At 42.7% G+C, this 20017-nt stretch overlaps 1 protein-coding gene across 8 annotated transcripts in view; it reads right to left on the bottom strand.

The window, feature by feature from the left end:
- The window catches only part of SH3PXD2A (SH3 and PX domains 2A), a 237910-nt gene that overhangs the window by 7726 nt on the left and 210167 nt on the right, over positions 1-20017 (bottom strand). For 6 of the 8 annotated variants that reach the window (XM_033065577.2, XM_033065578.2, XM_033065579.2 and 3 more), the window contains 2 exons: positions 15926-16009; positions 4878-4995 (listed from right to left, as the gene is read on the bottom strand). In XM_033065577.2, coding sequence (XP_032921468.1) covers positions 4878-4995; positions 15926-16009 — 202 coding nt within the window. The remainder of the gene's footprint in view (positions 1-4877; positions 4996-15925; positions 16010-20017) is intronic. The other 2 variants (XM_033065580.2, XM_042779483.1) reach the window with 1 other exon arrangement.

Genomic DNA, 20017 nt, shown 5'->3' with positions numbered 1-20017 from the left:
ATACAGAGAACTATGCCTGCAGTTTAAGATCAATGTGCAAGCCTCCCTCTCTGAAACTATAAAGAACACTGGCCCTCCTTCCAGAATTCCCAGCTCTGCATGAGCAGCTTTCTGTCATGGAGCATATGGGACCCTTAAACTACTGCAGCTTCTTCTAGCACCACAAGACCAAGAAAAAATTTGCCCGAGGAAAAATGGTTTTGATGGAGACTTGTTTTCCTGAACAAGCTAGAGGCAATTTGAAGAAATAAACTGGGAAATGTGAACAGACACCTGAATCCAGCACGTGTTCCTGAAACACCATCCTGAGCTGATCACACTACACTTCAAACGGGTAATTCTTCTACAGCTGGGCTTTAGGGAAGATTTTTTTTTGGTAACTCCTGCCATTCGTAACACCTCAGCAGGGATTTCAGATTACAATCAGACTCCAGGGAGAACCATGTGGAGGAACTCTGCTTTCCCTAATGAAACCCTAACTTGCTACAGTGAGAGTCACTGAAAACCTTCTCTCTAATCTCAAGATACCCAAAGCAGGCACTTGAACTGTAAGTGAGAAAGCAGGCATCATTACAATCCTGGTGCTCAGGAAATCTGCAGGAAATACAAAGGTTAAAACAGTAGGACTCTAGGATTCTTTATTGAAAAAGGAGCCTCATTAGACAGCAGAGGAAGGAGCTGGGGCACATGGGATATGAGCAAATCATTTTCTGGCATGTGAGCACCTTTGTCATGACAACACTTGGATTCTGAGGTTTCCAGTGAGATCTCTGCATCAAATCTCATCCTGGTCTCCCTCACCAAATCCACTCACTTGAGAATGGCTCTGGGACTTCACAGGGAGAACAGGAAAATGTAGTTTAGATTTGATTCTCTAGACTTCTTTATTTCTTTATTACTCTTCCAGTATAAAAGTAAATACAATTGTTGTACTTCTCAAAATGACTACAAGGATCTTTCTGTCCAAAACCTTGCCTTTTCCTCCTCACCCACCAGGCAAGATCCTAGAGATTCTGCTTCTCCCTACATGCTTTCTGTCACACATGAAGGTAAAGAGGTAAGATCTCTCCTGCTCAGGGAGTTTAGTTTTTCCAATGATTCTGATGTCAAAGGAAAGCATCCTAAGAGCTCTGAGATTTGTATGGTGTGTGGAGACTAGCAAGAAGTAGCAAGCAACCTGGGACTAATTTGATTTGACTTCAAAAAGATACACAGCGTGCACTGTGTGATAGTATGTCAAGCAGCAATTTGGATCTATTCAATCCTGTCCCTTTTGAGGCTTTTCTGCTAGGTCTCAAACCAAGCCAAAAAAGGAAAAGGAAAAAGGGCTCAATACACGCCACGATTCCTGTTGTGTCAAGGCATCAGCCAGTGCCATTTTCCAGCCCTGAAGACTTTTGGTTTCATTCCCTTTTGCAGCTGACAGCCCTTTTGCAGATCTGCTGACCAATGCTCTGCTGCCCTTGCATTTTTTTTTTGTGAGTTTATACCATGTGGAGGTGTAGAGGTTTGCATCTGTGAAAAAGCCACAGTGGTCAATGCACTGAGCACTCCACTTCCAAAGGCTACTTTCAACAGAGCTTGATTGTGCAAAATTAGCAAGAAAAAACAGTTTAGATCCATCTTAGCTTGTGGGAGACTTGTTTAAGATCAGAAAGGCAGCCACAGGCAGGTTCTGTACTGGCCTGTTACTCCTCCTGCCAGCTGTATGTATTTGGAGCAGCCTGTGTAACCCCACTGCTACAAACACCTCTGAGCTCACATAGCTTCTCCCAATGAATAATAGCAGCAACAGATGGAAAATCACTAACTCTGGGCAACATCACACCCTCAGCAGAGAGGCTGTTGTAGGCTACTTCTTCCTGTGTTAGCCAATTCAACCTGAAGTTAATGCTGAGCAGTAGTTACCAGAAATCACCAGTTTATTTCTGCAGTATCACAAACAAAAACTGCTTAAGTGAAATAAGCTTACATTTTTTACCTTAGTCCCTGAATTTATTAACCTTTAAGCCCTTTGAAGAATAACCTTAGAAGATTCCTCATCTTCCCCATTTTATAGGTGAAATAACTAAAACAACTGTTAATCAGCTTCAGCAAAGTCCTGAACCAGTAACAATTTTCATTCCACATCTCAAGAGCTGAATCGCAAGTATCCTTCCTTCCTTTATATTCAGAACGTACTGGAGACATTTCAAACTCCATCCTAGATTCCTCCTCATTTCAGTGCTGCCAGCACCTCCCAGCTGTGCTTCGTTCTCATGGGCTGAGGCTCAGAGCAACCACAAAATGAAGGAGATGAAGGCAAATAACAAAAGCTTTACTTAGCACATTGATACCAACCACAGTCAGTTCACCTGGCACCACCAGACCGCATCTACTGCTGTCACCTGGAGGCAAAGTAAGATCTAAATGATGGGTGCTAATGCCAGCCATGGGCACACTGGGAAGCAAAGATCTACTGAACTCAACACAGTAGAAAGCAGACAGAGCCTTTCTTTCATTTCTTCCTAGTCCTGATTTTTTTTTTTTTAAGTCATAATGCATCTGGGGCAAAATAAAGACAGACACCAATATTGCCTCCAGCTTGTACAGTATTGAACTGGGAGGGTCTCAGAATTAGGTGCAGTGATTTGGTTCCTCCATGCTTCCAAAACCCTCCCTGTTTATATTACATGAAGGAAAAAATGGATTAAAACCATAGGAATGTTTAAAAAAGTTAGAAGTGCCTCTGTAAGTCTGAGAGTCACATCTGCTTTCCAGCTCCAGAGCACTGGAATTACTCCAGAGGGAAGCAAACTAGGAAAAAAAAGAAAACAGAAAAAAAAAGAAAAAAAAAGAAAAAAGAAAAGAAAAGAAAAAGAAGGACAGGAAATGAGGATCAGCACATGGCCAAGAATTTGTAGAAATTACATATTTAAGGTGGAACAAGCTAATGTCTTTAAGGTGGATTCCATTTACAAACTACTGGATTTTTCTCTCTACATACTGAAATGTGTAGAGAGCGTGTTCAGTCTGTTATCCAGCCCAGGGTTCAACTGCATTCTCCTCCCTCTTCCCTCACACTCACAACAGCAGAAGGAGTTGCTCCTTTGAAGGCACTCAGTACTCAGAGAAGCAAATTTCTTCAGGAAGGGAATCCTTTTCTGAGGAGTACCTAACAGTATTTAGGGCAGTTTACATGTAACAAACACCACAACAAGCTGGAGATCAGCTACCCAGGCTGCAAAGGACCAGCTTGGATCACATCATCAACATTTCTGGAAGTGTTGCCTATGGAAAATAAACCCCCTTGTTTCTAAGAGTTTAATCCTCCAGCAAGAAAGTGGCACAGTGCTCCAAAGCAGCAGAGGAGCACAGCTGGCACCCCACATACTTGTCACACATATGGGGAGCACATAACATCTTCCAACAAGAAGAGGGGTTTCTCAAATCAAAATGCCTCTTCCTCTTCCTCTTGGCTCAAGGAAGTGTGTGAGAAAAAGGGGGAAAAAATTCAACTAATTATAGGAGTATTAACATGGCAAAGGGAAACCTAGTAACCAGGCTACATGGCAGAAAGAGAATAAAAAATAAACTAGAGGGGTCTTGCAATGGTTCTCCCCTCAGAAAAACCTATGTGCTCGATTCCTCATCTTTGGATTCCACTTCTGTAGATGATTACTGGAGAAAAAAATGTGACCTGACCAAACCCAGTCATTTTTGAGTTCCTCCTATCTAGAGTGCCTTCCTGACTCCACTGCTATCTTTATTAGCTTATTTGCTCCATGGGATCATTAGATAGAAAACTGATATTTTTTTCTTCTAAGTAAGGGAAATCAAGAAAAACAACAACATTGCTTCAGTCAGCATTTTCACAGTCCTCATTCACAGCCAATAAATCAAGCAGCATTCAAACAAAAGCAAACTATAACTTGGGGAGGGAAAGAGGAAAAAAATCACTATAATTACATGGTGAATGGAAAAAGATGACTATATGAGATTTCTACAATGCTGAGAGAAAAACCTCTATTTTAAGCTACCTGTTGTATCATATCTTGTTTGAAGAGAAATGGGATGTCAGCACTGACAGGTTCATATGCAGATACAAGACAAGGGGCAGAACCACAAAACAGCACTAAAACCTAAATGCTGTGTTTACACAGATGAAGAAAGCTCTCATCAAGGGCTCATCCTGACACCCTACATCACTGAGACAATATCTAACCTAAAGTCTCCTCATGAGCATTTACAAAGGAGATTCTTAAATCAAAACTCTCTGCTAGGACTGCTGTTCTAAATACCTAATAAAATATGATACACAGTAAGAACTTCACCTGCCCTTGGAATGCAGTCCCTCTACATTAGGAGTATCTAATGTGGACAGACAAAAACCAAAGCAAATTAGCTGAAACCATTGGTAAACTTGCAAAAGGGCTATAGCCAGCAATCTGATCTCATATCCCTGAAAGTAGCACTACCTGCCCCAAACAGCTCAAGAGATCACAATCAGCCTTTCAGCATTGCTATAAATAGATTGAAATAGGTTGCAGAATAACTCTTACACTGGAAACACATTAAAATTATATACAACAGCAAGCCTTGTTAGGTCTCACAGATCTTAACTCAGACACAGGCTTTTAACTTGAAGCATGAAAAAAACCCTCTAAAAACTGCAAGTTAAGGCATTTCCTCACTGGAATGGTCCACAGCCTTTGCAGACACTGTAGTGTTGCTTTAGTCACTATTGTATCACCTAGAACTTTTCTTTACATTTCTTCAAGAGGCTTTATGAATTTGGGCTTCCCTGTCCAGCTACAGAACAATTTAAATGCTAACATTCAGTGAATGACCAGAAAAGCTCACTGTCACACTTTCTGCAGGCTACACAGCTCCTTTACCTGATGTACCACCATCCTTCCAGGTTCTTCTGGATGACCTCCACGGTGACCCCTTTCTCGAACCCAATCTCATCCTTCCCCTGGCTGGCATACGGCTGGATGGTGACATATTTCTCTTCTGGTGAGGGGAGAAAAGGCAACATCAGTTAGGGTCAGGATCAGTCCAGCTGTTTTCTGCACTGCTTGCTTTTAAACTGCTATGCAGCGATTACGTGAAGCCATTACAGAAGGCGGAGCCCTCTCAGGGGCCCACTGGTTATTTATGCTGACGACATGACAGATAATCAGCCCCTTGCCACTACCCTGCTGCTGATAATCGCAAAATGTTTCCATGCCAATAATGACACAAAGTCCCCAGAGAGCTTCCCCCCCTCTTCTTCCCACCTCCCTCCCCCCCTCCAAGTTCCTCGAGCGGGTAAGGGAGAGGATTTGAAGCTGGACTTAACTCCCATACTGTAACTTGACAGAATCAATCCAGCTGCCAAATCAGCCGAGCATCACCGCGGGAGCTGCAGCCAGTTGGCTCTTTGCACACACACATGGCTGCACGAAGCATTGTGTTACTGAAACCTGAGCACTGCATCCCCAGAGGGACACATCTCCCCAGCCCAGAGCAGCACACTGCTCTCCTTGCACCTCCCAAGCAGCACAGGTCTACAGCAAAGAGCTTGAAACATTAAAAAAAAACCTGACAAAAGAACAGGAGATGATACAGCATTTGCATCCATGGGTTGTGAAGTGTTTTAAAAACATACTTTTGCTAAACCTCACTCCAGAGCAATGCACGTGTCACACTGGTGAAGGAGGGCCAGAACCAAGACACACTTCAAAAGCACAGACTGGATTTCAAATATGGTGTTTGAGCCAAAAACTTAGCATCCCTATTCATCTCCAGCATCTATCCCCTTCCCAGCTGGGCAGAGGTTTTAAGCAGACTTGCTGAGAGCAATCCAATAAGCAGAGCAGAACAGACACTTGTCAACTCCTACCACCTACCCAGGAGTCATTGACTGCAGCATTCCCATCACACCCAAGGTCAACCTTTCCCTCTGGAGCTTAAAAAATAACACCTGCCATTGAAAACTTGAACTACCATCCTCCCTCTGCAGCAGCAGACATGGAAAGTGCCACAAAACCCCTCTCCTCAACCCAACTGCAGTGCACGTGACAGCATGAGTTTCTGCAGCTAGATGAAAGGCAGGGAAGGCAATTAAACGCACCCCAGCCAACCTTCCCAGCACTTTCTACCAGCAGTCACAAGAAGGCAGGGAATGAACAAATGCAGGGCTGTCAGTGCAGAGGAATGGGCAGGAAATGAAGTGAATCCAAAGCTCCTGATCACTGCAGAACAAAGGAGCAATGAAAAGGTTGCAGCAGCTTGAAGCAAGCACTCTTAAAGAGAATAAAACAGATTCAAGCAGCTGTTTGATTTTGTGGTTCAACTGCATTTTGTTGCTAGGTGAAGCATGGAAACTTCAATGAAAAATAAACCAAAGCCCTTACTGAGACAAAGCCCTTACCTCAGAAAAGGGAAAGTAATGTTGACAGAGCATCTAATGACAGTGAATTAGCAAAGCTGCATCTCAGAAGTCAAGTTCCCTTGACTGGTCACATTTGGATCCTTCTAATTCTTATGGGGCAAAATCTGTCAAAATCTTTGCTGTCAAGAGGAAAAGACTCTGTGCTGCTCTCCCCTAGGAGGGCTGCTTTACTGGCTTATCACTGGTAAGAAATTCTAGTTTGTAATTAGGACCATCAGCATATGACACCTTCCCCACAGAAATAGTGCACTACGAGATGGGACTGACAAATGAAACCTTCAAATGAAATCCCAGCTTGCAAGTCACAGGCAGGACAGTTTTCCTAGCTAGGTTTCTGCTCTGGATGGTAGAATTGGACTAATTTTTCCTCTATTTTCAAGTCTGCTGCAGAAGGAGCCCCATGTCTGGTTTCCACTGCATGCAAAGCACTAAACTGAACTGCAGAAGACCCCTGGGCAGCTAGATGTTGTCCCTGTAAGGGCCAAGGGAAGGTTTAGAGCTGCTCTGTCCAGATACACATTGTTTCAGACACTTCCAGGGATGTTTCTAGGACAGTAATACTGAGCTAAGCATATATTTGCTGAGTCTTGGAAGAAGGCCCTCTTTTTTTCTTTCCCCCATACCAAAGCTGCTTTATAACCCAGGCTGTCAGAGGTCACCCTTGCCACTACAACTCCCACAGAAATTGCTGTGTTTATTCTATTTTTCCTCCACACAAACATCAGGCTCTGCTCAAGCCAGCTATTCTGCTCCTCTGATGGGCAGAGTGGTCTCACTCTTCAGGGATGTGGCTTCCATGCATAGGATGCTCATTCCTAGCTTCCAACACAACCTTCCAAACTCCTGTGTGAGCAATTGAGGCAGTGGTCACCCATCAAAACCAACAGCACTGGAAGCTGATCACTCAGGAGAAACATAGGGCTCTTCTGAACTGCCACTGTCTCATTCTGTCCACAAGAGCCTTCACTGCTTACATCTTCAGACCTGTGGCTTTTGACTCAAAACTACTGCTTTTTGAGAGAAAAGCCCTTTAGATGACTCCTCTCTATACAGAAGAAATAAAAAAAGTTGAGTGCATGGAAATAGGGAGCAACAAGAGAGAAAAGAGATCTGTCATGAAGCAAGACAGTCAAAAGTGTTAAAAATAAACTCTAGAAAAGAAGGTCCCATAATGTTTTTGTTTAGCTGCTCTATTTTTAAGCCAACAGATAAAAACCAGGAAGCCACCATTACAATTTCCCCTTGCAAAATACTTTGACAGCAAAAACTACATTTCCAAGATTACACACATTTGGTTTCTGTCAATGCTGCAGGAGATACCACAAACATACATAAGGTTTGTAATTTAAACAGTATTCTGGAGATATGGGCCCCCTTGTAATCAAAGTGTAAATTCTGTTCTGTTTCTCAAAGATTATCTCTAGCCAGTGGACAGTTTGTATAAACCAAGATTTGCAGAAGGGAGCAGGGGAGCTCTCAGTGGATGTGCCACTGAAGAGGACTGATAATAGCATTCAACATATCAGATTATTATTCAGAAGTCTTTAAGAGAAGATATTTGACACTTCATGACTGATATGTAAAGTTACTGTAAAGACTTAACTCAGATAAATGCTTTAATGAGAGAATCAGTAGAGCATCAGCTGCAGAATGACACTGCTCTGACTTACACTGACAAATCTGATATATCATGCTGGTTTCATCCAGCTTCTGTGACAGGCAGTAGTATAGAACAGAAGCCAGTGAACCATCCCAGACCTACTATTGGAGTGATATGCCCAGATCTACAGAGAATACAAAAGCGTATAATTTTGGTTCATTAAGTTTTGACTTAGGAATTACCAGGAAAAAAAACAAGACAAACAAAAGGGTAATTTCTATTCCCCAGCTGCAGCTTCTATTACATCAACCTCAGTGCTGAGGTCAAGTGGGCAGAATAAACTTTACTACATGCTACAAAGCACATACACCAGCTAAAAGGCTGCATTTAGAAACTATGGGATGAAAGTCCTACCCCCTTCAAGAGGAAAATGGCAAGAAGGCAGCTCTGTTCTTAGTGACATCCAGAGATCTATTAATTGCTCAGTTAGCCAGCTTCACTCCCATTTCACCACCACTAATTTGCAGGCCAAAGACACCTTCCCCAGCTGAGCTGAAGAAGGTTCCTCTCTGGCTTTTGAGCTGCCCTAGTAAATCTAAACAGGGCACACATGAAGAAGCAAAGAGGTACAATACACATCTGTCACATCATGCATTATCCAACTGCAACCTACTTAGGTGGGAAGGAAAGGATTAGTATGGGTCATTCTCTCCTCCCCAGACACAGACACTATTTAAAATACGCACAACCAGAATTTTTGCACCAGCTCATACCTTGCTGCTGTAGCTGTGCTCTGCCCAGCCTTCCCAGACACTGTGGCAACCCAGTGCTCAGTCCCCTACTTATTTCAAAGCCTCAATTCCCTGTCAATGTATTTTCCTTTCCCCTTTCCTTTCCCTTTCCCCTTCCCTTTCCTCTTCCCTTTCCCTTCTCTTCCCTTCTATTTCGCTCTGGTTCTACCTAAAATCTCCTGAAAAAATACAGTATAGAACTGGGACCAAAATATAGATCTTGGTGGAACAACAGGAAAATAACATGGATACCACAGAACAGTACCTTTGTCCTCAGAACAGCCCACAATACTACAGAGAGGGCTTTTTCCAGCAGCAAAGATTTTCCCCCAGAAAATGTAGCACAGGTATGGCTATCCAGCTGGAAGGTGTGCACGTACACAGGACAAAGGATGTGAGCTGTACAGAGCCCTGCATTGCAGCCACATGCACTACATGGTCTGTACAGATGTACACAACACACTTGGTACAAGGAAGTCACTGGTATTTGAGTGTTAGGGACCTTTTTCACAGGTTGTTAAGATCTAATGTTGTTCTGCAACCACTAGAAGAGGACAAAAGAAGCAAAAAGGAAACAAAAAAACCCACCAAAACAAGAACACAACCATTTGTGTTCCTCCAGCAACACCACAGTGTTTTGCCAAGCTGAGGCCTTTTCTATACATAAATAGAAACAGCTCTAAAACTAAAAAGCCACTTTAAAACCAGTTTTTTAATGCAGAGCAGAGTCAAGGCAGCCCATATAAAACTTGATCTAAAACCTGGCTAGGACAGTTTAAGCACACCCATGTTTCTTGTCCCACCCATTTTAAGATGCAGCTTAATGAAGTGCAACTTTTCACATAAAAAGAATTTATAATACAGCTATTGAACCATGAGATGATTTACAGCAGAGCAAGATGACCTACAGCCACTTTGGATTTGCTCATCAAGTAGCAACAGGTCACCTCTGCAGTCACAGAGTAATGAGGACTGAAATACTTCTTCTGTTTTGCCCAGCCTACTCACTGGCTGTGACACAACATGCTGGCTGCAGGAAATGAGGGATGGTACATTTGACTTCTAAAACGTTAGGGGGGACTTAGTATCAATGACAATTATTTTTGGATAATTGCAGACCTTGACAACCGTGCTTTCTGTTTTTTTCCTTTTGTGTAGGATTGAAGTTTGTACATAGTGAGCAACTGGGTACATTCCATCACATTCCCTTTAAACAACATATTTCCAAACAAGTTTTCTTTTGTTTCACCTGATGTATGTCTGTCAAGTAGTAAAAGGGGAATCTCAGAAGAATTTTTAAGCATTGGTTAAAGCATTTTCCATACCAGGTGACCTGTTAGGACACCTCCCCCACAGGAAAAACCTCGGAACAGCAAAGATGAAGCTCCATTCCCTCCTGAAGAAATTGTACCTACCTGGCTGACAAAGCAAGACACTGAATCTGACAGCCTGTGAGGCTCCTCCAATCCCATCTGTCAAACCAAAATTCCGTATTTTGCATGTGTGACTGTGTGCACACACACTCTACACTGAAGTTATGAGGTGTCTTGAAATGGCAACTTGGTCCCTGCTCTGGCTGTCTGGATTTATACTCAATGTCAGATCAAGGAAAGCAGACCTATGGTTTTACAGCTCGAGTTGTAACACAGAGCTTCAGTAGCTCTTTCCAAATCTTCCTTATTCTATCTTCCCAAATCCCTAGGCACTGATTATTTTGGATTCCTCCTAGTCTATCACCAAGGTGACAGACTTGCCCCAACATTTTCAAAGTCCTCCACCATTGCTGCTCCTCACTGGCCTTTCAGTGACTCTTGCACAGCCACTACAGCCACCTCCTGCCTGCTTTGCTCCCTTCCCAGCCTTTCAGCACACCCTGCTCTTGCACAAAGCTCTTGGCACAGCAGTGCTCTGGCATTTCAACCAGACGCCTACTGAATGCATTCTCAATTCAGTTGTTCCATCTTGAATTTCCAAGCCTGTGTGCTGTGCCTTGCTTTAATGCCCTACTACACACACTCACATGGTCATGTGGATTTCCCACTCCTTCAGATTCTGTGATCTTTTCCCACTCAGCCTCATGCCTTTCATATGATGCCTATGATCAACCTGAGCAGGCTCCTTCCTTGATGGTATCAAATAACCTGAAGCTCTCAAATCCTTCCTAAAATAAGCCTTACCTACCCCGATTTCCTGCCTTACCAAACAAGCTTAGTTTTAGTCCTTCTCTAAAAGCTTTTAAAAGTACTGAATAAGGATCATTTTACACTGTGAAAGCCCCTTTGGTTGCAATAAGATTCATGCCAAATTGCCACTTGCCCACGTTCCTTTGATGCACGGATCTCCTTCTCTTTGTTTAGGCTGTAAACTATTTGGGACAGGAGCCTTGCCTTTTAGCAGCTAAAACACACACGTGTTTCCAGCCCTGCACAATCAGTCTCATCTTTCCCAGGCAAAGAGCCAGTGCTCAGACATTGCTGCTTCCAAGTTCTGAGCGCCCCGTTTCGCATTCCTCTCCTTCACCTCTATTTTGTAAGTTTTCTCTTTTCTGCCTCCATTAATAAGCATGGAAGTTATCAGCAGCGCTTCAGGAGCCAACCAAATAAGGGAGTTATTTCCTTTGCTCAGCTGGTGCTTGTACATGCCCCCAACTTTCTGTGACCCCATCCTGGTTTGATGTGCTGGTAGGGGTAGGGGGGAATGGGGCTAGAAATTAGCCAATTAATGATTTCTCAGGAAAATGCAACAGCCCCAAACCTACATCTTCCAAACCACAGAAGAATTTTCTTTCAAAATACTTTCCCCTCTGTCAGCAGTCTGTGTTTGCCCTCCCCCACTCCTCCGCTCCACCCCCCCTTTGTCAGACCTGCTTCTGGAAAAAGTCTTGCTGTTCCAGAAAGCGATGCATTAATTCAACATGGACTTTGTTTTACTTGCCTAAATATGCAGAGAGAGAATGACTGTCCACAGTTATCAAATGTGTTCATCTGCAGACAGAAGCACTTCATCCTTTATCCCTCTTCCCCTCCCTGCCTTTTCTGTTTTAAATAACAGAAAACCCGGTGCCAACAGATAGAAAAGAACAATAATGACATTTCTTCTAAACAGCTCTGTATTGCGCATGCTCTTACTTCAACCAAGCAAGGATTAATAGCCATTTACTACTTCCCTTGGAGAATGGAGTAAAGAAAAGAAAAAAAAAACAAATCAAAGTAAAAAATTAAAAAAAAAAGAAACCCAACCAAAGGAGAGAACAAACTATGTCTGAAGCTGCTTTGTACTGGTTTGATTTAGCACAGCAATGTCACTCATAGCCTGGTGCTGTGACTGACAAACATTTCATCACCATCAAGCACAAGCAGGGAAGAGTGAAAACAAAGAGAGAAATCCCATGGAAGGGGCTGCCAAAGAGGGCAGAGCAGCTCTGGTGAGATGCAGGAAAGGGAAAGAGTGCACAAGCACACCAGCCAGGCTGGATTACCAGCACTCATCAAGTGCTCTTCCCACAGCTACAACACTGGTCGCAGAACCACCCACCTGGGCTAGGACATGGGGTTCCAGTATTAAGACCAACTCAGGATGAGGTTCAAGTACCAAGACCAGTGGGTTACATGGCTGCCTTCCCTCTACACACTACCTTTCCCCAAGCTCCTTCTCCCCTAAGATAGGAAAGCAGTGGGCACTTTTTCAATGAATATTGCTTGTGCTAGGAGCTATTAAATAATTGGCTCATTTGGCAGAAATTCAGCCCATGTGTCACTATATTGTTGGTAGGAATTACTTTAAAGTGCTTTCCTGCATTGTAACAGCTCCAGTTGAAAGCACTGGGCACAAAACGTAAGCAGCAATAACTTAGGTCAGATATCTGGCATAGAAGACAGGCATGTAACCTCCCAATTTTACCAATCAAACTGTAAAAGCACAAATGACTTCTCATTAAATTAGCCTGCAAATAATCCTAAGTTCCCTTCCAGGGGAAGTTCCCGATAAATGTATATGCAGAATTACTATTTAATCCTGTACAAAACAAGAACTCTGAAGTTTGCAGGTCTAATGAGTGCCAAGTCTGAGGAAAACTAAAAACTTTCAGGCTTCTCCTCACAACACATATTTGTATTACTGGAGTTTCAGAATGTGTAGGAAAAAGTTTAGAAAATGTACAATATTTAACATTAAAAAACCCACAAGCTTTGCAGCTACATAAGAAACAGAAACCAATGTAATCTCTTAGATCTGGGCACACCACAGACCATTTTAAAGAGAAAAGTTCAGCAACAAAAGTCATCTGTTTCTCTTTGTAGAAACAGACTACAGCTGTTCCCTTTGCAGATTTTTTTTTTCAAATTTAAAAAAGGAGCACTACCATGATATTCAACAATTTGTCTTTCATGTTTCTTATTCACAGATCTAGTAACATTGCTTCCAAATATCTGGAAGTCAGAGATGCCTAGCCTCTTCAAATGGCTTTGGAAAGGGTAGAAATAAATAAGCCATATGCTACCCCTAATAATTCTCCCCATCAGGCAGTCTAACAGGGAAGCAAACACTCTTCCCTTCTGCACTCAGGCTTTCTCAGTGCTTTTAATATTCAAGTCACTTAGAAAAATCTGCCCTTCAGAAACAACACTTAATTCCTTTGATTCTGGTCTTAAAGTGATTCTGTAACAGGCCTAACTGATAAAAATGCTTATTAGTGGTACCCAAGCAAAAATACAAAGGGAGGCATCCTTTACAGCTTGCTTTTAAACTCCAGTGAACTCCTGGAGCTAACCCTTCCAGCAGCAAGGACTATGTCAAGCAGAATACTGCTGGGTGGGAAGAATTTCAGCCAAAATGTTTAATTGAGTTTGTTTCCAAGGAAGAGGCCAAGTGGGGAAGGGGAAGCTGTTCTGCCTGTGTTGAACAATTCTGGCAACCTCCTGTTTGAACAACTTGAGTTCTGTGCATTGGAGCAAGGACTAGAAGGTTGGCGGGGGGTGCATATGTACACTTCATGCATTCTGCCATTTCAGTGCAAACCCACCCAAACTTGGCCTTGTTAGAAGTCTTCTGGGCTGGGATGGGAAGATGGGAGAAAAATCTCCCCTGACCTCATATAAACTGTGCTCTGCTAGAGAACAGCAGGCTGGACACCCAGAGAGACTCATACTTTCAACAACTGCAGTTTGGAAGGCACAGATGTCTGTACAGGCTGCAGCTCTGCCAGATCATGAAGCCACTGTCTCCAACTTGTGCCCATTTATTCAAGTCACTTTCTTTACTTCCAGTAAGCCTGCTCTTGTAAGCCTTCCCTATTTCTGATGACATTAAACAGCTTATTTTTAGCCAGCCTGGCTAGCTGTGGCTGAAATACATTGGAGAGACCTTATAGAAGCAGCTCAGTCACACAGGGTGCCCCAAACCTTGGACAGAATCATAGATTGCTAAAGTTTGTGCCAAGTCCAAGTGCCAAGATTCAGTTTGAGATAAAGCACATATTCTCCAACACCCTCAAAACCCCAGCCCTACTTGGGCCTAATAGGGAAGAAACTGTAATGAAGCAAGAAAAGGGCAAGGATGGAAGAGATGAAGGGAGGACTGGACTGCACTGGGGAGCACTGCCAGGGAGGACACTGACACTGGTCAGAGGGCAGGTCTGCAGAAGATGCACACAGATGGTGGGCATCAGAATTCAAGAGGGATAACTTGGAATGCAACTTAGGTCCTTGAGTCTGACAGGCTGACTGCTAAGGGACTGGTTATGCAGTCTTAGTATTTTATAGAGTTTTGTTTGCAATACTGTATGAATATGAAAGAATGCATTTGTTTTCACCAGTAAATAAATTGTTTAGAAAACTGATTCCCATAAATTCTCCCAGTTAAATTGCCAGAAAGCATCTAGCAGAGTTTGACAAAACAAAGTAAGTAGCTCCCAAAGAGTTGGGGCACAGAAATAACCACACTTATTTTTTCCCCCCAAGACAGTATGTGTTCTGATGAGGGTTTTTTGGTGCCTTCAGAATGCATTTGGTGGCTGAGAAGAAGAACCTTGTCTTATGAAGGTAGTTTCACTTGCTGCAGGGTCAAGCTATGGTGGGAAGAACATTGAAGAAGAACTCCTGTTGCTTTTATTTCCTCAATAATAACTTGATACTGTGTTAAAGGGTCACTGAAATCTGGATGTGCTTCAGACAGGAACCTGCACATAGCACATCATCAAATCCAGGAGGTAAATTTGCCACTTTAAAAATACATTCTCTACTTAATAGGAAAAGGCACCTTTCCATTAACTGGGAATCATCTCTTGCACTTACATTTGGATCCATTCCCTCAGTAAGGTTGTCTGAAAGTTACACAGCTGCAAATATCCCCCCTTTCCTTTCCCAAGTGCAACAAACACATCTGGATGATTTTCCAGGTGAAGCAGGAGACAGATAGGGATACCTTTGCTTTGGGAAAGATGATTCACCTGCTCTTAAGAAATACTTTGTTTAGAGGGCTCCTCAGACTTTAGCCAAACACAAGATGTTCCACTCTACCCTGCCATACTCACTGTTAGACCAGTAAAAGCTAAAAGAACACAGAACAAACCAAACCAACTAAAATGTTGCTACTGGTGGCATTTTAAATACCTAGAAATGATGCCAAAAACTCCCAAAAATTCTCAAGTCTCTCTTAAGTACCAAGCACTGCTTGCAAGGAAGAGAGAGGACTGCAACTGGCGTGATTTTCATCTTTCCACACCACACACTTTCCCAGAGTGGACATCTCCGACCATGGCTTCTTGGCATTCAACTCATTTTAATAGCCCTGAAAGTATCATTTGTCCTTACTGAGGCAGGAAAGACTGAGCACAAATATGCCCAAGTTAAAACACAACAGATGTGAGCTTCCCCAACAGCACAAACAGTCAGACTTCAGAGCTACCCTTGGTTGGCAGCCTCCAGCTGCTGGGCTGCCTAATCCTGGCTCCAAGACACCCTCAAGCTGTTGTGTACAAAATTCACACCTGAGCTCAGGAGCTTTGGCCCCTCACTACCAAAGTGCCAAAATGCAGGTCCCAACACACAGCAGCTGAAGCTGCAGTGTGGCTTTAGGTGCCCCCTGAGAGGCTGGTGCCAGAGGAAGCTGTGAATTCACCTCGACTCTGCTGCCTGTTGACTATCCCGCCCAGCGTCCATCGCCGGTCCAGGCGCCGCAGGTGAGCCTTGCGTCGCTTAGAAACTAGTGTGGAACATGGATGGAAACAAAACAAAGGAAAAAAAAAGAAGAAAAAAAATGATGGGAGGGTGAGGAATAAAAACAAAACATGGTATTTACAAGCACTGGTCTTGTTAGTGGGAATGGGTTAGGTGGGATGTAGATGCTTTGTTTTAGTTTATACAGTACAGTGGAACAAGTTAACTTCTTGAGCTTGAGCAATGTCAGCCATCCAGAACTGTCACAAATTGCCACTCTTGCTATTGGCTTTTCATAAAAAATAATAATTATAATAAAAACCTCAAAAACGTATGCACACTCCAAAACAAGCTGCACAACTAAAGACAACTTGTCCAAGGAGAGTGCAGTGGCAGGACACATCATCACTGCTGTTGCATCTCCTAATTCAGCTGCATGATCTTTGGGGAACTCAGCCTATTTCACATGACATCAAACCCAACAGGGCTCTAAACCACTCTAAGAAAAATCATCACAAAACAAACCTACAAACTCTTATGTAAGTTCCCTCAAAACAGCAGCACTCAGGAACTGAACACAAGTGAAAAGTGTCTGATGTGCTTGCAAGACACAACTTGCATTCATTGCCACAGATGGTTCTCATGATCAAAACTTCTAATATACAGATTACAATATAAGGAAAAAAAACACCTTCGTATTACGGAGCAGGCTCAAGAAGCTAACAAGCCAGGACTGAGTGTTAGTTACATACCCAAACAATAACTTATGCTTAAAATATAAACAAAGACAAGACACTTATGGAAATGGCACTGTGAGAGCAGCTGTGCACAGAGGACACCACTTGTTTTCTGGACCACATACTTAGAACTGTATTCAGTTTCTTCTTCTGCCTGTACAGGTGTGAAAGACACTGGGACCATTAGACTGGCACAGAAACACAGACAAACACTTCCATTTTTTCCCTTCAAGGGCTTCCATCCCAATTTGGCAAATATTGCATGGGTGCTTGATGCTGCTGCAAAGCAATGCAATATGTTACAAGGTAGTGATAGCTAAAGTGCAAACACAATCATTTTACCAGTGGTGCTGGGAAGCTGTTCATAAAATTTGGTATCATATAATTATTAATTCAATTCTGCATATGTACACTTATTCAGGAATTATACCCTTATAATGGAGTAGACACCATTGTCTTCTAGAACTGTGTTCTGTAGACAATCAGGCACTGCAAAATTATTTGATTGAGAAATCATTAGCTGGATAAGAAAAAAATAACTTCACCAAAAAAGTGGCATTTGACTTTTTGTTCTTTATATCTGTCAGGGACCTAGACCAGACTTTTACATCCAGCTCACTCTCCTCAATTTCCCCTTTGCTGTAAGGCCCAAACCTTTCCACAGCACCCTAAGTGGAGGTGTGGTGAATGGTGTTGAACAGGTACATTATCTGGTCTGCGGTACTCTGTACCTCCCCTTTGATCCCACGTTGGTCAAAAACCAACCACAAATTTTCAGATGAGCTGAATCTCAAGATTATAGATAGCTGTGGTTTTGGCTCATAGAAATCAGTGATCCTCTTGGAAGCCCATGGAGGGACAAAGGATGAGCAGATTGAACCTGGTGACTTTCCTCAAACGAACAGGTCATTAGATTGCCAGTTACACAAATGCAACACAAAAAGACAACACAGAACACTTCTCTAGACACACAGATTACACAGAGAGAAGTTAAGTTGCAATAAGGCTGTGTGTGTAAGGAGGTTTCTATACAAGAAAGGAGGAAATGAAATGCTGAATGTAAAGGCTTGCAGGATGGAGGGGTGCAGAAGGAGTAGAAACCAGCTTAAGGTGTCAATACAGAGCAGTCAGTTTGCTCCTTCTCACTGGGAGTTTGGAGGATTTATCCATCCAGGAACACCTCTTGAAAACAGTGGGTCACACAGATCCACCACACCATGTCCTCACAACATATGGCCATCCCCAGTGACAGCCCTTTTATATCACAATGATGTTTTTGTACAAGCCAAGGTTTTTTCCTCTTGGAAAAATACTGAATTTTGCCATTTGATCCCATGGACTTGGTTGGTCATGTCATAGTCACCAGAAAGGTTGCTTATTAACAAGTGTCTACACCTTTCCAGAGACTATTTTAACATGTTTACTTTATCAGCTCCTGTAGCTGTTAAATGTTTCTCTAGATTGCTTTCTGATTGTTTTCCAAGCCTTGCAAGATGGTGTTGGCCTAAACACAGGCCCAGGTAACAAATCAGCTATCTGCCTTCATCCAGACAAAAATGTAGTGCAAGCTCAGATGCAGGAAGGAAACATTTTTGTGTTTCTCAAGGAACAGACTATTTAAACAGAGACACATGTAAATATTACTGCTATGTAGAGGCAGAATTATTACTAATAAGATGTGTTCAGACTCCCCTATCTGTACTGGGCCTGCCACAGCAGACTTCTAGGTTTGCCTGGCTTGTGGACTTGTTCCAGAACTGTTCAAATGGGGAGGGAGAAGGGGCTCATACACAAAGCTCCCTACATCAGTGTTTCTGCTCTTTCAAAGAGGGAAGAGCAGAGATTGCACAGTTGCAGGAAGTCAGTGTCTCTTAGAGTCACTCTGAAACTTGAATAAGCTCTGAATTCCAGGGCTAAGGCACTTCATCCACTAGAAGTGCCTCCCTCCTCAGTTACATCAGAGCCGCTTTCTCCTGCCTACCTGGAGAGAGCTGTCAAGTTTTCTCTCTAAGTACGGTCACTTTGATACACCTTTTTAAAGACAGTGAATTCAAGTAATTCTTTCCTCTCTTATGCAATAATTATATGGAGAAGTATAGCCCAAGTAAAGAAGAACTGGAGGGGAAGAAACAAAGAAAGTAGGAAGTCTCAGCTTAGATGGTTAATAACAGAAACCAAAGTTACTAAAAAGCAAGCAAGCAAAATCTGGGGCACATGAAAGCAGCTGCAGAGGTTATGCAATTAGATCTGTCATTGAGATGGAACTGAGCAGAAGGGGAAGGGCAGTGTCAGGTTTCAGCATATCTGGACTTGCAAAAAGGCAGGGAGCAGGACTGCTGACCATAGGTGGAGAGACCAGTGTAATGGATTAAAAGGGACCAAGAGGAAGGAGATAAGGAATATTTAATGGAATTTCCATTGCCCAGGACATACTGCTGTGTGGCAGCATCCCTGTGCAGAGTACCCTCCAGAGGGCAACATGAAAGGAGGAGGAGAGCTTGAAATGAAAGCAGTTTAAGCAAAAAGGCTGTCAAGCATGCACTGTATATAAGAGTCAGGAAAAGGAAGGAAGCTGCAGACCAAAAGACAAAGCATTCTTCAGAGCTTGCAGACCAGAGCAGTAAAGTCTTGTTCTCTAATAACAGGGAAACTTTACTCACTGCTTTTGCATCCATTAAGATGTTGCATCATACCAGACTGGTTCCTGGCCTACCAGTCTACAGCCAGTCTGTCTCTAAACCAGGATATGGATAGACTTGAGCAGGGAAAAATGAGTTAGAGAGATTTCAACAAGCTGCAGATGTCACCCTTGGAGCCCAGCACAAAGTCCTGTTTTGCCTGTGTGCTATTTTAATGGGCAGATGGTCACCCCAACACATCTCTAAGCCTCCTGCCTGTGCTAAGGAAAGGTCAGCTGAGTTTCCACATACATTTTACATAAGTGTCACATTAAGAGCATCTAGATTTAGCAGCAGATTCACTAGGATGGAGCAAATCATAATAGAAGTGTCCTTTGTACACAGTTGCTACATCAGAAGCTCATCAAGATGTGGTTAGTCTTTCATAATGGAACTGAGGAACATGCGATGCTGAACTATTCCATTTCTGGAACCTGAATTAAGCATTTTTAATAAAAATAAAAATTTTAAAAAATGGAAAAAACTAGTGCAGCTAAATACTTATATATGACAAATGCGATCTCATTTGTAACAGAATGAGGAATGAAGCCATACCAAATAAAATTACCTTTCCACACAACCACATACCATAGCAAATAGCAGTGAAACTAGTTTCAAAGATTAATTTAAAGGAAATTA

This window comes from Catharus ustulatus, chromosome 8 (genome assembly GCF_009819885.2).
Source record: "Catharus ustulatus isolate bCatUst1 chromosome 8, bCatUst1.pri.v2, whole genome shotgun sequence".
In the NCBI taxonomy this organism is placed as follows: domain Eukaryota; kingdom Metazoa; phylum Chordata; class Aves; order Passeriformes; family Turdidae; genus Catharus; species Catharus ustulatus.
This window is presented reverse-complemented; position numbering and strand designations above follow the sequence as displayed.